This window comes from Toxotes jaculatrix, chromosome 21, assembly GCF_017976425.1.
Source record: "Toxotes jaculatrix isolate fToxJac2 chromosome 21, fToxJac2.pri, whole genome shotgun sequence".
NCBI lineage: Eukaryota > Metazoa > Chordata > Actinopteri > Toxotidae > Toxotes > Toxotes jaculatrix.
The window spans coordinates 7,146,819-7,161,879 of NC_054414.1; the positions used below are offsets into that span (position 1 = coordinate 7,146,819).

General features: G+C 40.1%; 1 protein-coding gene across 1 annotated transcript in view; it reads right to left on the reverse strand.

The window, feature by feature from the left end:
• Positions 1-3,473: 3,473 nt before the first annotated feature.
• The window catches only part of snx29 (sorting nexin 29), a 107,053-nt gene continuing 95,465 nt past the window's right edge, over positions 3,474-15,061 (reverse strand). Inside the window, exons 20-21 of the mRNA XM_041066947.1 lie at positions 8,479-8,618; positions 3,474-5,580 (exon numbers count right to left, since the gene is read on the reverse strand). Coding sequence (XP_040922881.1) covers positions 5,454-5,580; positions 8,479-8,618 — 267 coding nt within the window. The 3' untranslated portion in view covers positions 3,474-5,453. The remainder of the gene's footprint in view (positions 5,581-8,478; positions 8,619-15,061) is intronic.

Genomic DNA, 15,061 nt, shown 5'->3' on the forward strand with positions numbered 1-15,061 from the left:
AAAACAGCACAGGTTAAAGTTACTGTAATTACTGACACAAGCGTTTCAGATAGATGCAGCTCAGCAGAGATGATGGAGACTCCTCGGCCTCGGAGGAACATCTGCTGTTGCCCTTCTTGCAATCATAAATACAAAGCACATGCTAATCTTGCTTTCTATTAGGAAGCTCCTTCCTGAAGGGCCTGTTGTCTATAGGGTGCCCGAGACGTCAGCCTCTTCCTTTTCAGTATAATGAAGATGCGTCCTATTGCCAAGCCGACATTGTGTGTTGTAGAGATAGGGGTTCTGCTTATACAGTGACCTTGTTTAAACCAGGGTCCCTGTCTCCTTGATGTTCCTCACACAGAGGTAAGAGCTTGGTAATTACATACAGTAGAATGAGCCAAGAAGGACCTACATATATTCAACGAGAGGCAGGAGAGTGGGACAAAGAAAGAGTGGACAGGGATGAGGAGATGAAACGTGGAAAATGTATTCATACTTTGACTGGTGTACGCTGTCACAAGGACAGAACCAGCTCCCTCTGGCGGAGGGACCTTTCTTTTTGTTTCCACGCCTCTTTGTTCTCTTATGGGTCAGGAGCTAGAGCAGATCGAAGATCTATGCTTCAAAAAACTGAAGAGATCTCTGGTGAAAAACAGCAGTTTTCAGTCATAAGAAATTTGATAAATACCTTTCTCTCATGAGTTTACAAGTCAAGGATTTTTACTTTTATCTTTAACAAAAAAAATATACAGAGCTTAAGCAACACAATAAGATGAACTCAAAAAGACATTTTTGCTACAGCTGCTGGTGTCATTCTAAGGCAAAAAATATTCACACACGCACGATATGCTAAGAGTCATGTAAACATACAAAGACTCACTGAAACTACTTCAACCTTTACTGTATAACTTAAGTATTTAATTAAGGCAACACAGTTTGGGAGGAGGCTCAACTCGGAGTGAGAGAGCTCCGTGAACCAACAGGGCCTCAAATCACTTTCCTGTGACATTTGTAGTAAATTTATTGTGAGAGCTCATGTTATTAATTATTGCTGAAAAAAACAGATGTTGCACTTGTAGTTATTTAAGCAGCTGTAATCACTTTAATTACTGCTGGAAATGTGAAAACATGGCACAACTTCTACCCAAACTACGCCTGCAGCCTTTCAAACCCGAGAAAGGTGAGGATCCTTCTCTTGGTCCCTCGTGTGTGTGTTTGTTCTCTTTCCCTGTACTGGTGGGAACAGGTTTGACTCACCTGTACAAAATCGAATCAAACACTTCACCCTTGCACCACTGCTTTCCTGGCATCTCCCTGGTGTGTTGCATTAGTGGTTGGAAGCCAGACTTATCCCCCCAAGTGTAACATGATTAGTGACCCTCCAATCTCTTGCTGCACAACAAATCTACTAACTTATAAGACGTATCCTATGAGTCATATCCACTCAGAACATGTATCTTAATACAATGACTTCTATCTGATGAAAGTCAAGGTCAAACCAGGCTATTCTGCTCCACACTATTAAAACAGGAGGATGTTTGTGTCAGGGCTCAGTGTACTTTGTGTGTATACGTGTGTGTAATACCTAACATTGCTAAAAGCATTCACCCAGATCCTAAACGGGCTTGTAACCAATTTTCTGGTCAATGGACAATGAGCATTTTGTACACCCCTGCCATTCTTCTCTCTACTGACCCAGTACAGCAAACACAGCAGAGTCCAAAATTAAACACAAGACAAACAAGCAAACACACACACACAAAAACAAACTCCACAGTGTTTCCCAAAATGGCTGGGTCGTTTGAATAAAAGCTCAGTAAAGGTTAAACAGCCATTCGACAAGCAAAACAGATGCACGATGGGCAACAGATGCTCTGAAGATGGAACTCATTATCTACCCATCCATTTACACACACGGTTCATATGAATATAGCACATTCATCTTGCCACATAAACACACGTATGCTTTAGTACACGGCTACTGCATGTACCTACGCATGCATGCATGCATACATGTACGCTGACATGCGTTCACACACAAAAGCTTCCTGTTGCAGCAGAATTGCATAGAGGCCTTTTGACTTTATCCATAAATGCAAGCAACAAGCTTCACAATGACAACGCTGATACAGAGGCATTGGTAGTGTATGTACTCTACACACTGTACTTTATTGTTAACCCCTCTGTGCTGTGGCACTGATAGATAAGGCCCGACTGCTGACTAAGGCAAGGACAGAAAAGAACACAAGAACAGACATAGCATACTGCAAGAGAACACTTTGGAGGCATCCTAATCATAACCCGATCCCACTTCCTTTGCTTCTCATGGCTCTGGTCACCAGCCTCCAGGTACAGTAAGATCCAATTCATCCAGCATCTGGAGGATGGTGGGGGAAAGAGATGGAGCCACTTAAAAGAAGATTGATGTCTGAGATCATATCATGAAAACTTCTACACCCCAAGCTACAGGACTACACCTGCCATGTCCACCGGGAACCTCTCTGTACAGCAGTGGCCTATTTTTTTCTTGCTGTTGTCAATGAAAAGCTTTTAGTTTTTACAGCATCAAGCCATAGAACAAACTTTTAGACTTTTGGCAAAATATTCCCAATTCAAAATTATTAGAGTAAGTGCTTAGAAACTGTAAGAGAACAGACCTGCACTTGCTTCAGTTTTCTGAAACCAAAAAAATCTCCAAAGCCCCTGGTGGAACTGAAAACTTTGCAGATTAGCATGAAACAAGCAAAATGACTGCGGATATGATAAACCAAAATGGTGACCCACACTTACAGTAAAAACATTGCTCCATAGCGCTACTAGTGGTCAAAAACTCCACAGGGTACCTTTAAGCTGCCTCCAGGGTTAACTGCCCCTCACGAATGCGACCAAGTTATAAGAATTAAATGCTAAATTGGTGGAGCAGACCTTTAAAGATGGCTTTCTGTGAATGATCCTGTGCATAGTTACTGTACATTATCACAAATACAGAATGGATACTTGTGCAGAGAAGTGGTCCCAGAGCCAAACTTTGCTGTAAAAGAAATATCTGTGAAAAAAAGCTACTTTTTTATTATAGACAATGTTGTTCATCAGCAGTACAGAGTATAGTGTGGTGCTATGAGCTGACTTTTCTAATACATATAAGGCAGTGCTACACCTAAAATATCACCAGTTGTACTGTGTCACAGCAGACAATAGTCTTTAATGAAAGGAATTGTGATAGAAATTCATGTTTAAGTTAGATGTTTGAGATGGGATGCAACACCAGACCGAGAAAAAGAGAATGCCAATGATGTGAAATAATTTCTTTACTGTTACTGCATCTTCTTTTCTTTCCTATGTTGATGTTTTATTGGCTTCCCACAGACAGAATCTCTCTGTTAATAGGTTTCTGTGAAATCTGATAAAAAACATTTATTTGACAGCATCCTTGTGTGAATTTCCTGACAACACTGCACAGTGTTTACCAGTAGTTGGATACTTGTGAGGGTCATTTCTGTGTACGAATAACAACTTGATTAAAACCCACAAGCCTTGTTTGTTCACCTCCCTTCATCGACGGCGAACAGTGTTTACCATTTTGCGAGGCGACCCTTTGATTCAAGTTTTCCAAAACCTTCTAACACAATCACTCCTCGTTTGAACATAGTCTCTGACTACTCTTGGGTAATCTATACATATGCATGAGCTTCTGTTTTACACACACTTGATGCTCAGCAGCCCCCTCCTTGCACTCTAACAAGCAGCTTTTCTTCAAGTGTTTAATCATCGTTAAAACATTCATTTGCAACATAACGCTGCATTAAATCCTGCTAAGACACATTAGTTAAACAATCTTTAAACACTGAATTTGTCAGCACAGCCAGTTGACCTTTGATGAAGACCTTTATTTACGTGATGTACTGAAGGGTAAACCCACCGAAAAACAGATTACTCGTCTATTTTAATGGTTAAATGGTATTTCCCTTCCTTTCTAATTAAAAAAAACCTCTGTCACATAAATTCATTAGATACATCTCAGCAGGATATTTGATCTAAGATGTGTGGATATGAAGAGACATATCTTTGAGCGCAAACAGCAAGAATTCATACCTCTTCGTGTACTTCTTCAATAAGGGACTGTAAGAAAATTATTAGGGATAGAGTGGAGGTGAGAAAAGGAGAAGGAGGGTATGTTTTTTTTTCCCCAGAAGGGAGAGAGGTGTGAATTTAATAAGATAGCATGTGAGATTTTTTTTTTTTTTTTACCCACCATTAATTTATTTTTTAGTACTTTAGTCTGTAGTTTAACAAATTCTTTTTAGTTTTTAGTATATCCTTATTCTAAAATACAGACTGGCTGGAAAATTCAGAATTTTGTTATGTGTGCCATAAATTTGGACATTTCTAATTCCGCTTAAAATATGCAGTGTTTTGTGAAAGTATTCCATTAACATATTAAGGTCTGGGTTGGATTACTCTATATTAAATTCTTTATGCTTTGCCTCTTTTTGTTATTTATGGTGAAATGTGCCAGCTCAGTACTATATGTTTTTTTAAGTCAAGGTTAGGGTACAAAGAAAATACTGATTACACCAGAGAGAGTTTTGTTTTTTCAAAAAGTGAAATATATTTCAACCACCTCCCCACCCCGATAATTTCCATACAGTCCATAAGTGATTTTGGTTTTATCAGTGGTGTTTAACCCTAATCCTTTAATGATCATTAAGTAGAATTTAAAATCTATTTTTGATAATTACTGCCTCCCTGACAACATTGAGAGATGTTGTTGCACTTTCTGCAGATTATCTGTAAGCTGTAATAACAATAATATCACAGAAGTAAGAAAAAGGAATGCCCATTGCCTGGTGGTCCACGCCAGAGAATCATCCTTGTCTAAAATGTAATGGCACCATAATGCTGACAAATAAGCTGAGAAACAACGTTCTGTCCCCCAAGAGAACACATTGACCCTCTTCACCTCTCTGTATACCCCCCATCCCCCTTAGCCAGAGCAGGAAAGCAGCTACAAAACACTGTAGGCACTGTGACCATGATACACTTTCACTACAAAACTGCGCAGAGTAAGAAAAAAAAACATGTCCCCATCATCTCTTTGTGTTTGAGATAAGAGGAAGCAGTCCTAGCTAGTCCGTGTGCAGTTTACAGAGAGTCTTTTGGTCTCTCATTGAGGTAAGAGGTGCTGTATGATTGGGTCCACTGACAGGCAGCCTTGGAGGAGTCATTTATCCTTTACTCAGCCAGGCAATGCACAGAAACATTTACATATTCACCTAGATAGGCATGCGATGTGAACGCATCCTTTGCCCCTTCCTGCACTGAGGCTTTTTATCTGTAAGGCTTTGTGGGTCCGTTAGGCGCCCTTGATGTCCTCACACTGTGAGCCAATGTGTCATAGTCCAGAGACACAGGAACATTGCTGTCCTCTGCCTATACAGTGGGACATTATGAGTCCAAAGGCTCTGCTGTTAAAGGTCTCCACTCTGAGGTTCTGGTCTGGCCTCCTGATTGCGGCTGCGGCCCAGTCTGGGGAAACGGGAAGAAGTTCTGGAACGGGGCGTCTTAGCTCCGCTGTCGTTGGCCTGGGGTGTGTCTCTAGATAAGTGAGAATGGCGGGAAGGGGAAGAAAAAAGTCGTGGACTTTAAATGAACATCTGGTGATGTTTATGACCGAGTTTATTATTCAAACAAACCACTGATGCTGCATCTGGAGGCTTAAATGCATCATTTCCTTTCTGCAAGAAGATGTTTTCCTGGAAAAACAGACATTAGTCAAAACAGCAAATGGTGAAGCTTTCATCAACCAAAAAAGTCATTTTCAACTATTTTTTTAGTAACAGTTGCTAAGCTATGATTGGACAATCGCTGTTTGGGGGAGGGACTTAGCAAACAGTTAATTGAAATTAATTTTCTAGCTTAGCTTCCGGGACATTTTTGTAGCTTTTCCAACTTTTAAAAACCTCATTATTCCTCCACTCACCTCCAGAAGTCATTATTTGAGACACACAGAAATCAAATTGTAGTCATTTCTGATCTTATGATGATGTTTAGGCTTCTCATTAGTAGGGAGGAAATAATCTTGGCCACTTGATGACATCATCGCCCTAGTTACCCTGACGACCGTCTCCGCAACATGATCCCCTGATCCCTGAGTCTTATCTGATAACGATGAAGATGAATGAGAGGCACTTGTCAAAGGAGAGAGTTTTTCCCCATAACACTGACTTACACCACCAACTATATCTTGTCCAGCATCTCCTGTTATTTTGTTGTTCAACCTTTGTTCCATAATGGATAACCTGCTGTGTTCCAGGGATACAATTCATTAGGAAACAGCACATAAGCAGGAACTCACAACTCCAAACCCATGCAGAAACTGTGTGAGAATGGATGTACATTCATTCAATAGACATATTAAACTCTGAATAACAATATTTCAGTCTGTGTAGAACAGCAGACAGTGAAGTCTCCAGCAGACTCTGGTGGCTTGACACCGTAATATTTCATGCCATTCAAAGACATGCAGTAGAAAGGTTTCTATTTCAGCTCGGAGATATGAGAAAGAGAGATATGATTATTAAGCCTCTCAGGACAGACTAAATAATGAGCAGTCTGTGCTTTCGGGGTTTATACAGGCCTATATGTCTGGTACTCTTATTCTACTGGACTGACTCTGAAGACTCGCCTCTCAATTTGAATTTATCGCTACTTGTATAACATAGAAAATTGATTTTTTTTTTTTTTTAATGATTGTACCCGGTGTGTTGCCCCTTGAAAAAAAGGGTTTTTAAATTCAATTTCTTATTTAATTAATTAAATGCCAGTAGAACTCCACCTCGCTTTCAACCTGAGCAGAGTTCTAATCAGCCACAGTATTTTCAGTATATTCAGCAGGTTCTAAAGTACCCTGATACTTTGACTTCCCACAAGAAATGATCTAAATCCCAGACAATCCTAATGTTGAACACACCTTTTAAATCCAGTGAGGTTAAAATAAATATCTAAATAAAGACCTTATTAAAGCAAATGTCTTCTTGTTGGTTACGTTGTTTGAAATCAAGAAAAAAAAAAGCTACATTTCTGCCATTTTGGTTTCATGTTCGCTCTGACTTGTTACAAAAGAATTAAGACATCTGAACATGAAACCGAATGGACTGACAGATAACTCTATCTTCTCTCTCTCTCTCTCTCTCTCTCTCTCTCTCTCTCTCTCTCTCTCTCTCTGGACTTCATACGTTACAAATGACGTAGAACAGGTAGAAATAGGACGAAGAAGAAGAGGCCCCTTGTCCTGTAATGATAAGAGGGAGACAGTTTACAGGACAAATACCTCTGATTAACTTCTTTTCCTTCTGGGAAAATCTCTGTAATCACACGCTGATGTGCATATGTGTTGCCATGGTTACCAAAGGATCTTGGATAATTGTTCCCATGATCAGCAGAGAGATTTAGTAGTTTATCCTTTGAATCTGTCATAAAATAACACATCTATCGAGACTGAGATGAATGAGAGGAAAAGTAAACTGCACCTATTTTCACCAGGACTGTTTTTCTTTTTTTAAATGAAAATGGTTTGAAAGAAATTCTACACATAGTGACTTTAAACACAGACACAATGTGAAGAACTTATATCTGTGTCAACTATGTTGTTGATGATGATGATGTTGTTGTTGTTGTTGCCCAATGACTCAGATGTCTCCACAGAGGAAATGACATTCCAGTCAGACGGTGTGACAGGTCACGCTCGCTGGCTGACTGCAGTGAGTGGAAACTGATGTGAATATTGACAGGAAATGACTGGAACATCTCATTTTCTGATGTAGCCTGGTAGGTAGGTGGGAAGCCGAGGCATCATGCACTTTCACACTTGCTAGTCTGAGAGTGTGTGAATGTGTGCGTGAGAGAACATACAGTATACGCTGTATGTGTGAATATGAGTGTAAAACGCAGGGAAATGCTGAAGTTTGTTTACAAGGGATTTGGCATTTTCAGTGACATTAATCCTCCCTGTTTGTATCCTCTAACAACTACTACCACAACAGCCGTGGCAGCTAATTCTTCCTAAAATGTTGTATATTAAATTGGTATAATACATACAAATTATTGCCAAAAAACTGAGAGGCAGTTTGTTCTTGTTAGATGCTGTGTGAGCATTCAATGGGATTTCTACAATTTCAAAATGCAGTTCTACATTTTCTTAAAGAAAATGTGGATTCTGTCATATTTGACAAAAAAACAAAACTGCCACCTAATGATTTGGATGAATACACAAGGTTAGAAAATAACTTCCATTCCCTGGCTGCTCCTGTTTGGACTGGACTACTCAAATTTCTGCAACACTGCAGCAATCGTTCACCGACACGAGCCCTGCACCTGCACACACGTGTTGGCATCTTTTTTTTCCTGAGTCTCTCTCACCCACACACACAAAATGCACATGCTCACATAAAAGCTGAGATCCTGTGTTGAACATGCTTGCATGTGTCCACTTACTGACAGAAAGGCAGAAGAGACAGTAGGGTCTCTTTGGTGGGGCGGGCTGTGAACTCTGGCAGCGTCTGGATCAGTTTGTTCATCACCATGCGAAGGTAGCCCTGCAGCTGCTTCCTTCTCTCCTCCACAAACTTGGCATCCTGCAGACAGAGAGCGAGAGACAAACAGAGCAGAGTAAGACGGAGAGGAACCTGGTAGTTGTAGATAAACTGATGTCTGGAGAAGCTGAGGTTAAAGCTGCAACATGCAACTTATTCTGTCACATTAAAACAATAAATCAACAAATGTATTAAAGCAGCAATAATTGTTCATTTTTATTTGAGAGAAGTCTCAGTTCTCCTCAGCTCATAGGAGCTTCAAAGCGTTTTCAGCTCATTTTTTGGTTTTCTGGTCGGCAGCTTTACTGTTTCTGCTCTCACTGCTGTCATAGCGCTGTTTTTGGCCGCAGGTGTTCTCCGCGAAGGACAACACAGCACTGCGGTGTTTAGCACTGTTGCCTCACAGCAGGAAGGTTGTGGGGTCAAACCTGTCAGCCAGCTGGGGCCTTTCTGTGTGGAGTTTGCATGCTTCCACCCATAGTAGGTTAGGTTAAATTGGTGACTCTAAATTGTAGGTGTGAATGTGAGCGTGAATAGTTGTTTGTCTTTAAATGTCAGCCCTGTGATGGACTGGTGACCTGTCCAGGTTGTTCCACGCCTCTCGGTCAGATTGGTTTCAGCCCCAACACGACCCTCAAAAGGATAAGCGGTCTAGCCAATGCATGGATGGATGTTTTCAGCAAAAAAGCTCTGAAAAACCCTCCATACACGACAGACAAAGTTAATGAACAGCTGAATGAGAGGATATTGAAGATCATTTTGCAGCTGAAGAATCAGATATGACCATGAGGAGTTTAGTGGAAACAAAAATCAGAGCTAAAAGGAAGGAGTTTCTTCAGTGTTGTTGCCTGTACCAATTGCTTCCCTCAGCCTCCGGCCAAATGATGTTTCAAATCTCATCAAGATGACTGACATGTATTGAGGTTTGAGCAGCTCAGCTTGTGGGTGGTGGGTCTGATGAACACATGCTACCTCGAGGCAAAAAGTTTCATATTGTGACTTAAAGACCTGAGACTCTGGAATGATTATGTCTTATTACTGCGCATGAATGAAATCTTCAGGAGTCCCCTGTGAGTTTTCCTACTGTCATTACAAATATTGTGAGGTTGCAGTAAAAAGCAGTAACAGTTTGAACTGTCCATAACATGGCCACCGACCAAGCCTCCAAATCTCATATCTCTCAAGACAAGCAATGGTCTGCTTTTAATTAAAAGCATGTATTTTTGAAGACTAATACGCCACAATATTCCTGTTCATTTTGTTATTGGGTTGCTGATGCTGAATGAAAATGATGCACAGTATTCAGACCCCCTTCAGCGAGGGAGTCTGAAGACAGAGGCACAGGGCCACGTGGCTGTGTTAGCACAGCTAATCGGTGTCCAGAAAAGGCACAGAACAAAGCCTGGGCAATGCTCTGCTTCACTCTGTGGTGCTTGGGACTGGAACAAACAGCTACTGTAGGAGGCCAAATTCTCCTGTTTTTGAAGCTGCTGCTTCTCTTTTGATCTAAAACCCAAGTGAATTTGTCTTGTCTTAAAATACACATTTGCTTCTTCTGTACAAGAACAATGAACTCTTTGTAGTACCGGGGCTCAACGGCTGCAGAACACGCAATCATGGGAAATGTGAAAAATAAAATTACACTTTATTAAAAAGAATACTGCATGTAGTAACCACTGTGTCAAAAAAACAATTCAAAGTTAAAGCACTGATAACACAAAGCTGACGTTCATTACGTTCATTAATCAGCAAGAGCATTGAAATTGCTTTTTAACATCTGAAGCCCGTGGGGATTTCTTGCATTTGTTTTCAACAAGCTACCTGCTTTTTTCACAGAGCAGTGACATTCACACTTGAAATATAAGCAATGTGTTTGAAATAAAATATAATGAAATTTAAGACTGCACTGCCCCTAATTTGAAAATTGCTTACAGCAAAGCAGACAAGACAATCTGTAACAGCTCTCAAAGAGATAAAATAAACATAAATAATAATAATAATCATTTAAAAAACAAATACAAACACCAGCAGTCACTGGGAAATAAGATTTAGTAGAAGCAGAGCATCTGCAACTTGACATTTACAGTCCAATGCTTTTGATTTGATTGAGGAAAAAATAATAAACAAATCAGGGAAATAATTATCAGTTTCCTTTAACTATTGCAATTCATAAGAAAATCTGATATTAAAAGAGCAATTTGCCACTCAAATACTCAGTAATTTCAGCGTCTCTTGTTTATTTACTTACGCAGGAAGCCACGGGTGCATAATCAACAGCTCATCTGAAGGTTTTTTTTTTTCTTTCTTATAATTTTCAGTTTCTATAAAAAGAAGCTTTTGGGAGCTGTCAGCCACACTTCATTTACTATAAACTATGGTGGTCTGTACTTTTGTGCAACTGGAAACAAAACTAAATTTTAGATGCATGGGGACAAATAATCTGGGTGAAAATCAGTTTAAACCAATATTTCTTTTAAAAAAAGAAATAATTTTTTTTCTTTTAAAAAAATAATGAGGCTTTAGTACATGTTACATTGCGAAACTTAAAATCTGTGATTTAACTTAAACCTACAACTTGAAGGAAGAGACCAGGCTGCGAAAACCTTTATACACCAGTGTGGTATGAATTATGGCTCATTTAGATCTGTATAACCAACATAACCAACAAGTGAGAGACACTGTGCCATGACAAGGCTCCTGCTGCCTTTCGCTATATTTTCACTGTATGGTAAAGTATATTCACATTTTGCTACTCTGAACCAACCAAACACACTGTAGATAATATGCAGTGCAGTGGCCAGGGAGAACTTTCCAAACAGACTGTTGCTCCAAGTAGTGGATAAGTACGCAAGTTTAGACGAGTAGGAGCGGATAACTAAAGTCTACTTCACGCAGGGTAAAACAGACATGGTAGGAAAGGCCAAATCTGATGTGTCAGATTAGGCTGTGTACGCCAGCGCTGGTTTCATGCTATGTCAACACCATAAGGGACACCCTGACTGCTTTCATGGATGTCAGAGCAGTAATAACACTAATGGACATCATGACAGGTTCATCCTCTTGTGGAGACAGGGAGGAGGGCTGAAGAGGCCAGGTGCTGTCTGTCGTTTGCAGAGAGGAACGAGACGGCAGAGTAGAAACTACTGTGGCATACTGATGCAGGTACAAGGCTGATTCTGTCCTCTTACATCTGTCTGCTTATATGCACCTATCTCAACACTGCGCTCTCTTAGTTTCCTGCCTCCCTCTCTCTCTCTCCACGCCGCTATACTGATATGAAATGAAGGCTAAATCAGTCTATTATTATTTATTATGTAGGAGAGTACATATACCAGCACATATAAAACATGGAGGTGAGCAAGGCTTTGTTTGTACATCTTATGGCCTATTTCTGCCTTATACACAACTTACATAAATAACAAGCATCCTGTTCAAATGAAGAAAGATGCAGGAAGCTGTACTGGCCCATGAAGGCAGTAACTACATTTGGTCAAAGTTGATTTAAGACCTGAATCTATTTTAAAATTTCAACCAGCTTCAAAATGGAGCTAAAAACCAAGCTAAACTGCTGTAACTGCACTCTAGTTGTGCAGTTAACATATTTTGGGACTGTGCTGCTGCCCTGACTGAAGAAACTACGCTGTGGTTTAGTCATTTTTTAATATTAGAGTCTAACACTTGCACTTAATGCACTCTGGCGAGAAGCCACGGCTTGCCTTAGCTAAAGTAAACCACTAACTTTACTTATTTATTTTCCCTACTTCTTAATGAAAAATAAGCCAACATCTTTAAATAAGTTAAACTATGAATTAATAGACAGACACCTGGCAAAACAAAGATATATCTAATTCAAATAAGATAAGCTGTAAATACTCAACATAAAGTTTGTTTTCTTAAAATAATCAATTTAAAATGCATACAAAAACTTAAAGAACACAACTTGTTAGTAGATATTGCTTTGCCCATCACATTCTGTGTAGATTATCCAAAGGTCAAGTGCAGTATTTGCCTTTTTTAGATGTGATGCAGGTTTTATGACAAAGCTTTACACCCTGTTTTCTGAACTGCTTCAGTAGTTAATACTCTGCCTTTGTAGGGCAGTATAGATGCTTTATGGATGTTTTCTTCTGTCCTCCCTCAACCTCTAAATGTCATAAATGTCATGGATTCCAGCTGCAAGATAAGACACATTTCTACGCATCTTATCAGCAGCATATGTGTATTAGTGGTTATGTGCACAGAATATAGCATGATATAGGATCATGGAATGGTCATATAAAGGCAGAAAGTAAAAATGGATGTATATATACAGTGCATGCACAAGCATACACATACTGTAGATAAGCAGGAGGGGAGCTGTCAATGGAAGAGAAGCATAACATCAGGCTCTCCACAGCTGCTCAGTGAATTTGGTGGCAGTTATAAGCCATTCAACTCTGGGGGAGAAAAAAAAACTCCAAATATCACATCTGAGGATTAAAATGTTGCCTGGCAACAAAAAACACTTTCAGAAGTGAAAATTAACTACACCCTACAGTATCAACCACTTTTTACTCCAACAGGAAATCAATGCTTTTGACCAAGATCTTGATCCTGCATGAAAATCTTGAATTACTTTGTGTTTACAGAGAAATTGATTTCCGTTGTGGCTTTTTTTGTTTTTGCTTTATGCCTCTACAGTGGAAATTGAGGGAGGAGGGATGTAAGGGTGTCATGTGATAGAAGTCAAGCCAGAAGCCAAACCTGCTGATTGTACAATAAGCTGCTGTTTTGGCAATTCAGATACTTGTTATAAAGAGACTGTAAGCAAAATCTTAAATAACAAAATGATTCCAAGGATTTCGTATCTGGCCCTTGGTGTCTGCTGACCACTTCCTGGAAACACAAAACTTCTCAGCTTCACATATGCAGCTGAAATAAAGCAGAGAATCTCCCAGGTCACCACTTTAAACAACTTTAAAATCAACCTGAGTTCTGATTTGAACCTGCAGTCCACTTGAATTAAATGAGAGTGGACAGCGTTGGTACACGCAGACTGGAAAACAAGGTCAACACTTTCCACCAAGTCAGCCCACACTGGACCACAGCGGGGCTGAACAGCCTGTTCTCTCAACGCTGCGTTTAAACCCACACTAAACCGTGGGTCCAAGCCATGCATAAAACATCACAGGCAATTCAGGAATGCTCATACAAGGCCTCCACAATGTCTCCTTGTCATAATTAAAAGCACAAAACATGTATATTGCATAATATGTGAACACAACATACTAAGACTGGTTAATAATTCACTTTGTAGTTTCTGATTAATTAATCAGGGAAGCCTTGGCGCTCCTTTCCCTCTCTCTTTGTATGCAAAGATGGGGCAACTGCAAAGTGCAAATGGTAGTTGCATAAGTGCCACTCCTCTGGCATGATTATATTTCAGAGCTCTTACACAGTGTTACTGTAATCAAAGTGATGACAAAAGCCATGAAGTCCCATTGCCATTGTTGTTAATTACATTTAAACAAATATCTGGTATTTAAGAAAGCATCAATAAATTATTTTAATTATTGTTCTCATCTTGCTTCTACTCCCTTGTGTGAATGTCATCCTGTTTAATTAAGTGTTGCTGTGCAAATTTATATTACTGTTGAGTGAAGCACATGACTGGCTCATGGGAGCGATCCCTTCTGCATGCCCTCTGACTTCAATAAAACAGACAAGGAGAACCATACAACATTTTGTCAGCAGCGGCACACAGCGTAACACCAAATGTGATAGGATAAATCAGAAGCCCAATCCTGAGAGGGAGAAAGACAATTCCCACATCAAGACTCTGTGTCACCCACAACTATCAAAAGCACAAGTAGTCATGTGCGCCTTGGAGTACACAGTAAAAAGATATCTTTTACACATCCTCATCCAACTGCTTACTGAACATGGATAAGCTAACAGTCCATGGTCACTGGTCACGTAAATATTCCTTCCTTGATAGAAAAAACAGACAGAGATAAAAGCAGAACCAAAAACAAAGCCATTTTTTATCAAAGCCTCAGGCAGGTGAGTTACTTCAGTGAGCAGGCCTGGAGACAGTGATACACGTGGGCAAATGAGAGAAACTGATATTGAGGGAGGAGAACAAAAAAGCCCTAAAATGTGGATGAGGTGCGGCCAGTGAAGAAAACCTGACAGCTGGACTCTGGGGACTGACAACAACATGGTTTTGATGTCATCATTCTGGCCCCTCTCTGTCTCTGCGTTAGCATCAGGAGGAATTTGACAGGCGCGACTCAGGAACATTTAGCTCGTATGCCTAGCCAAGGCCCCTGACAGATCAGCTGATTAAGAGCTGTCACAGACCGTGTGTGTGCATCTGTATCTGTATATGTGTGTGTAATATCATCTGTATTGTTAGGTTACGCAGCTTGGCAGTTTCGCCTAAAGCACTTGGAGACACACAGAGGGAGAGTCTCATTGGCTCATTAACAGGACTAGAGAGACAC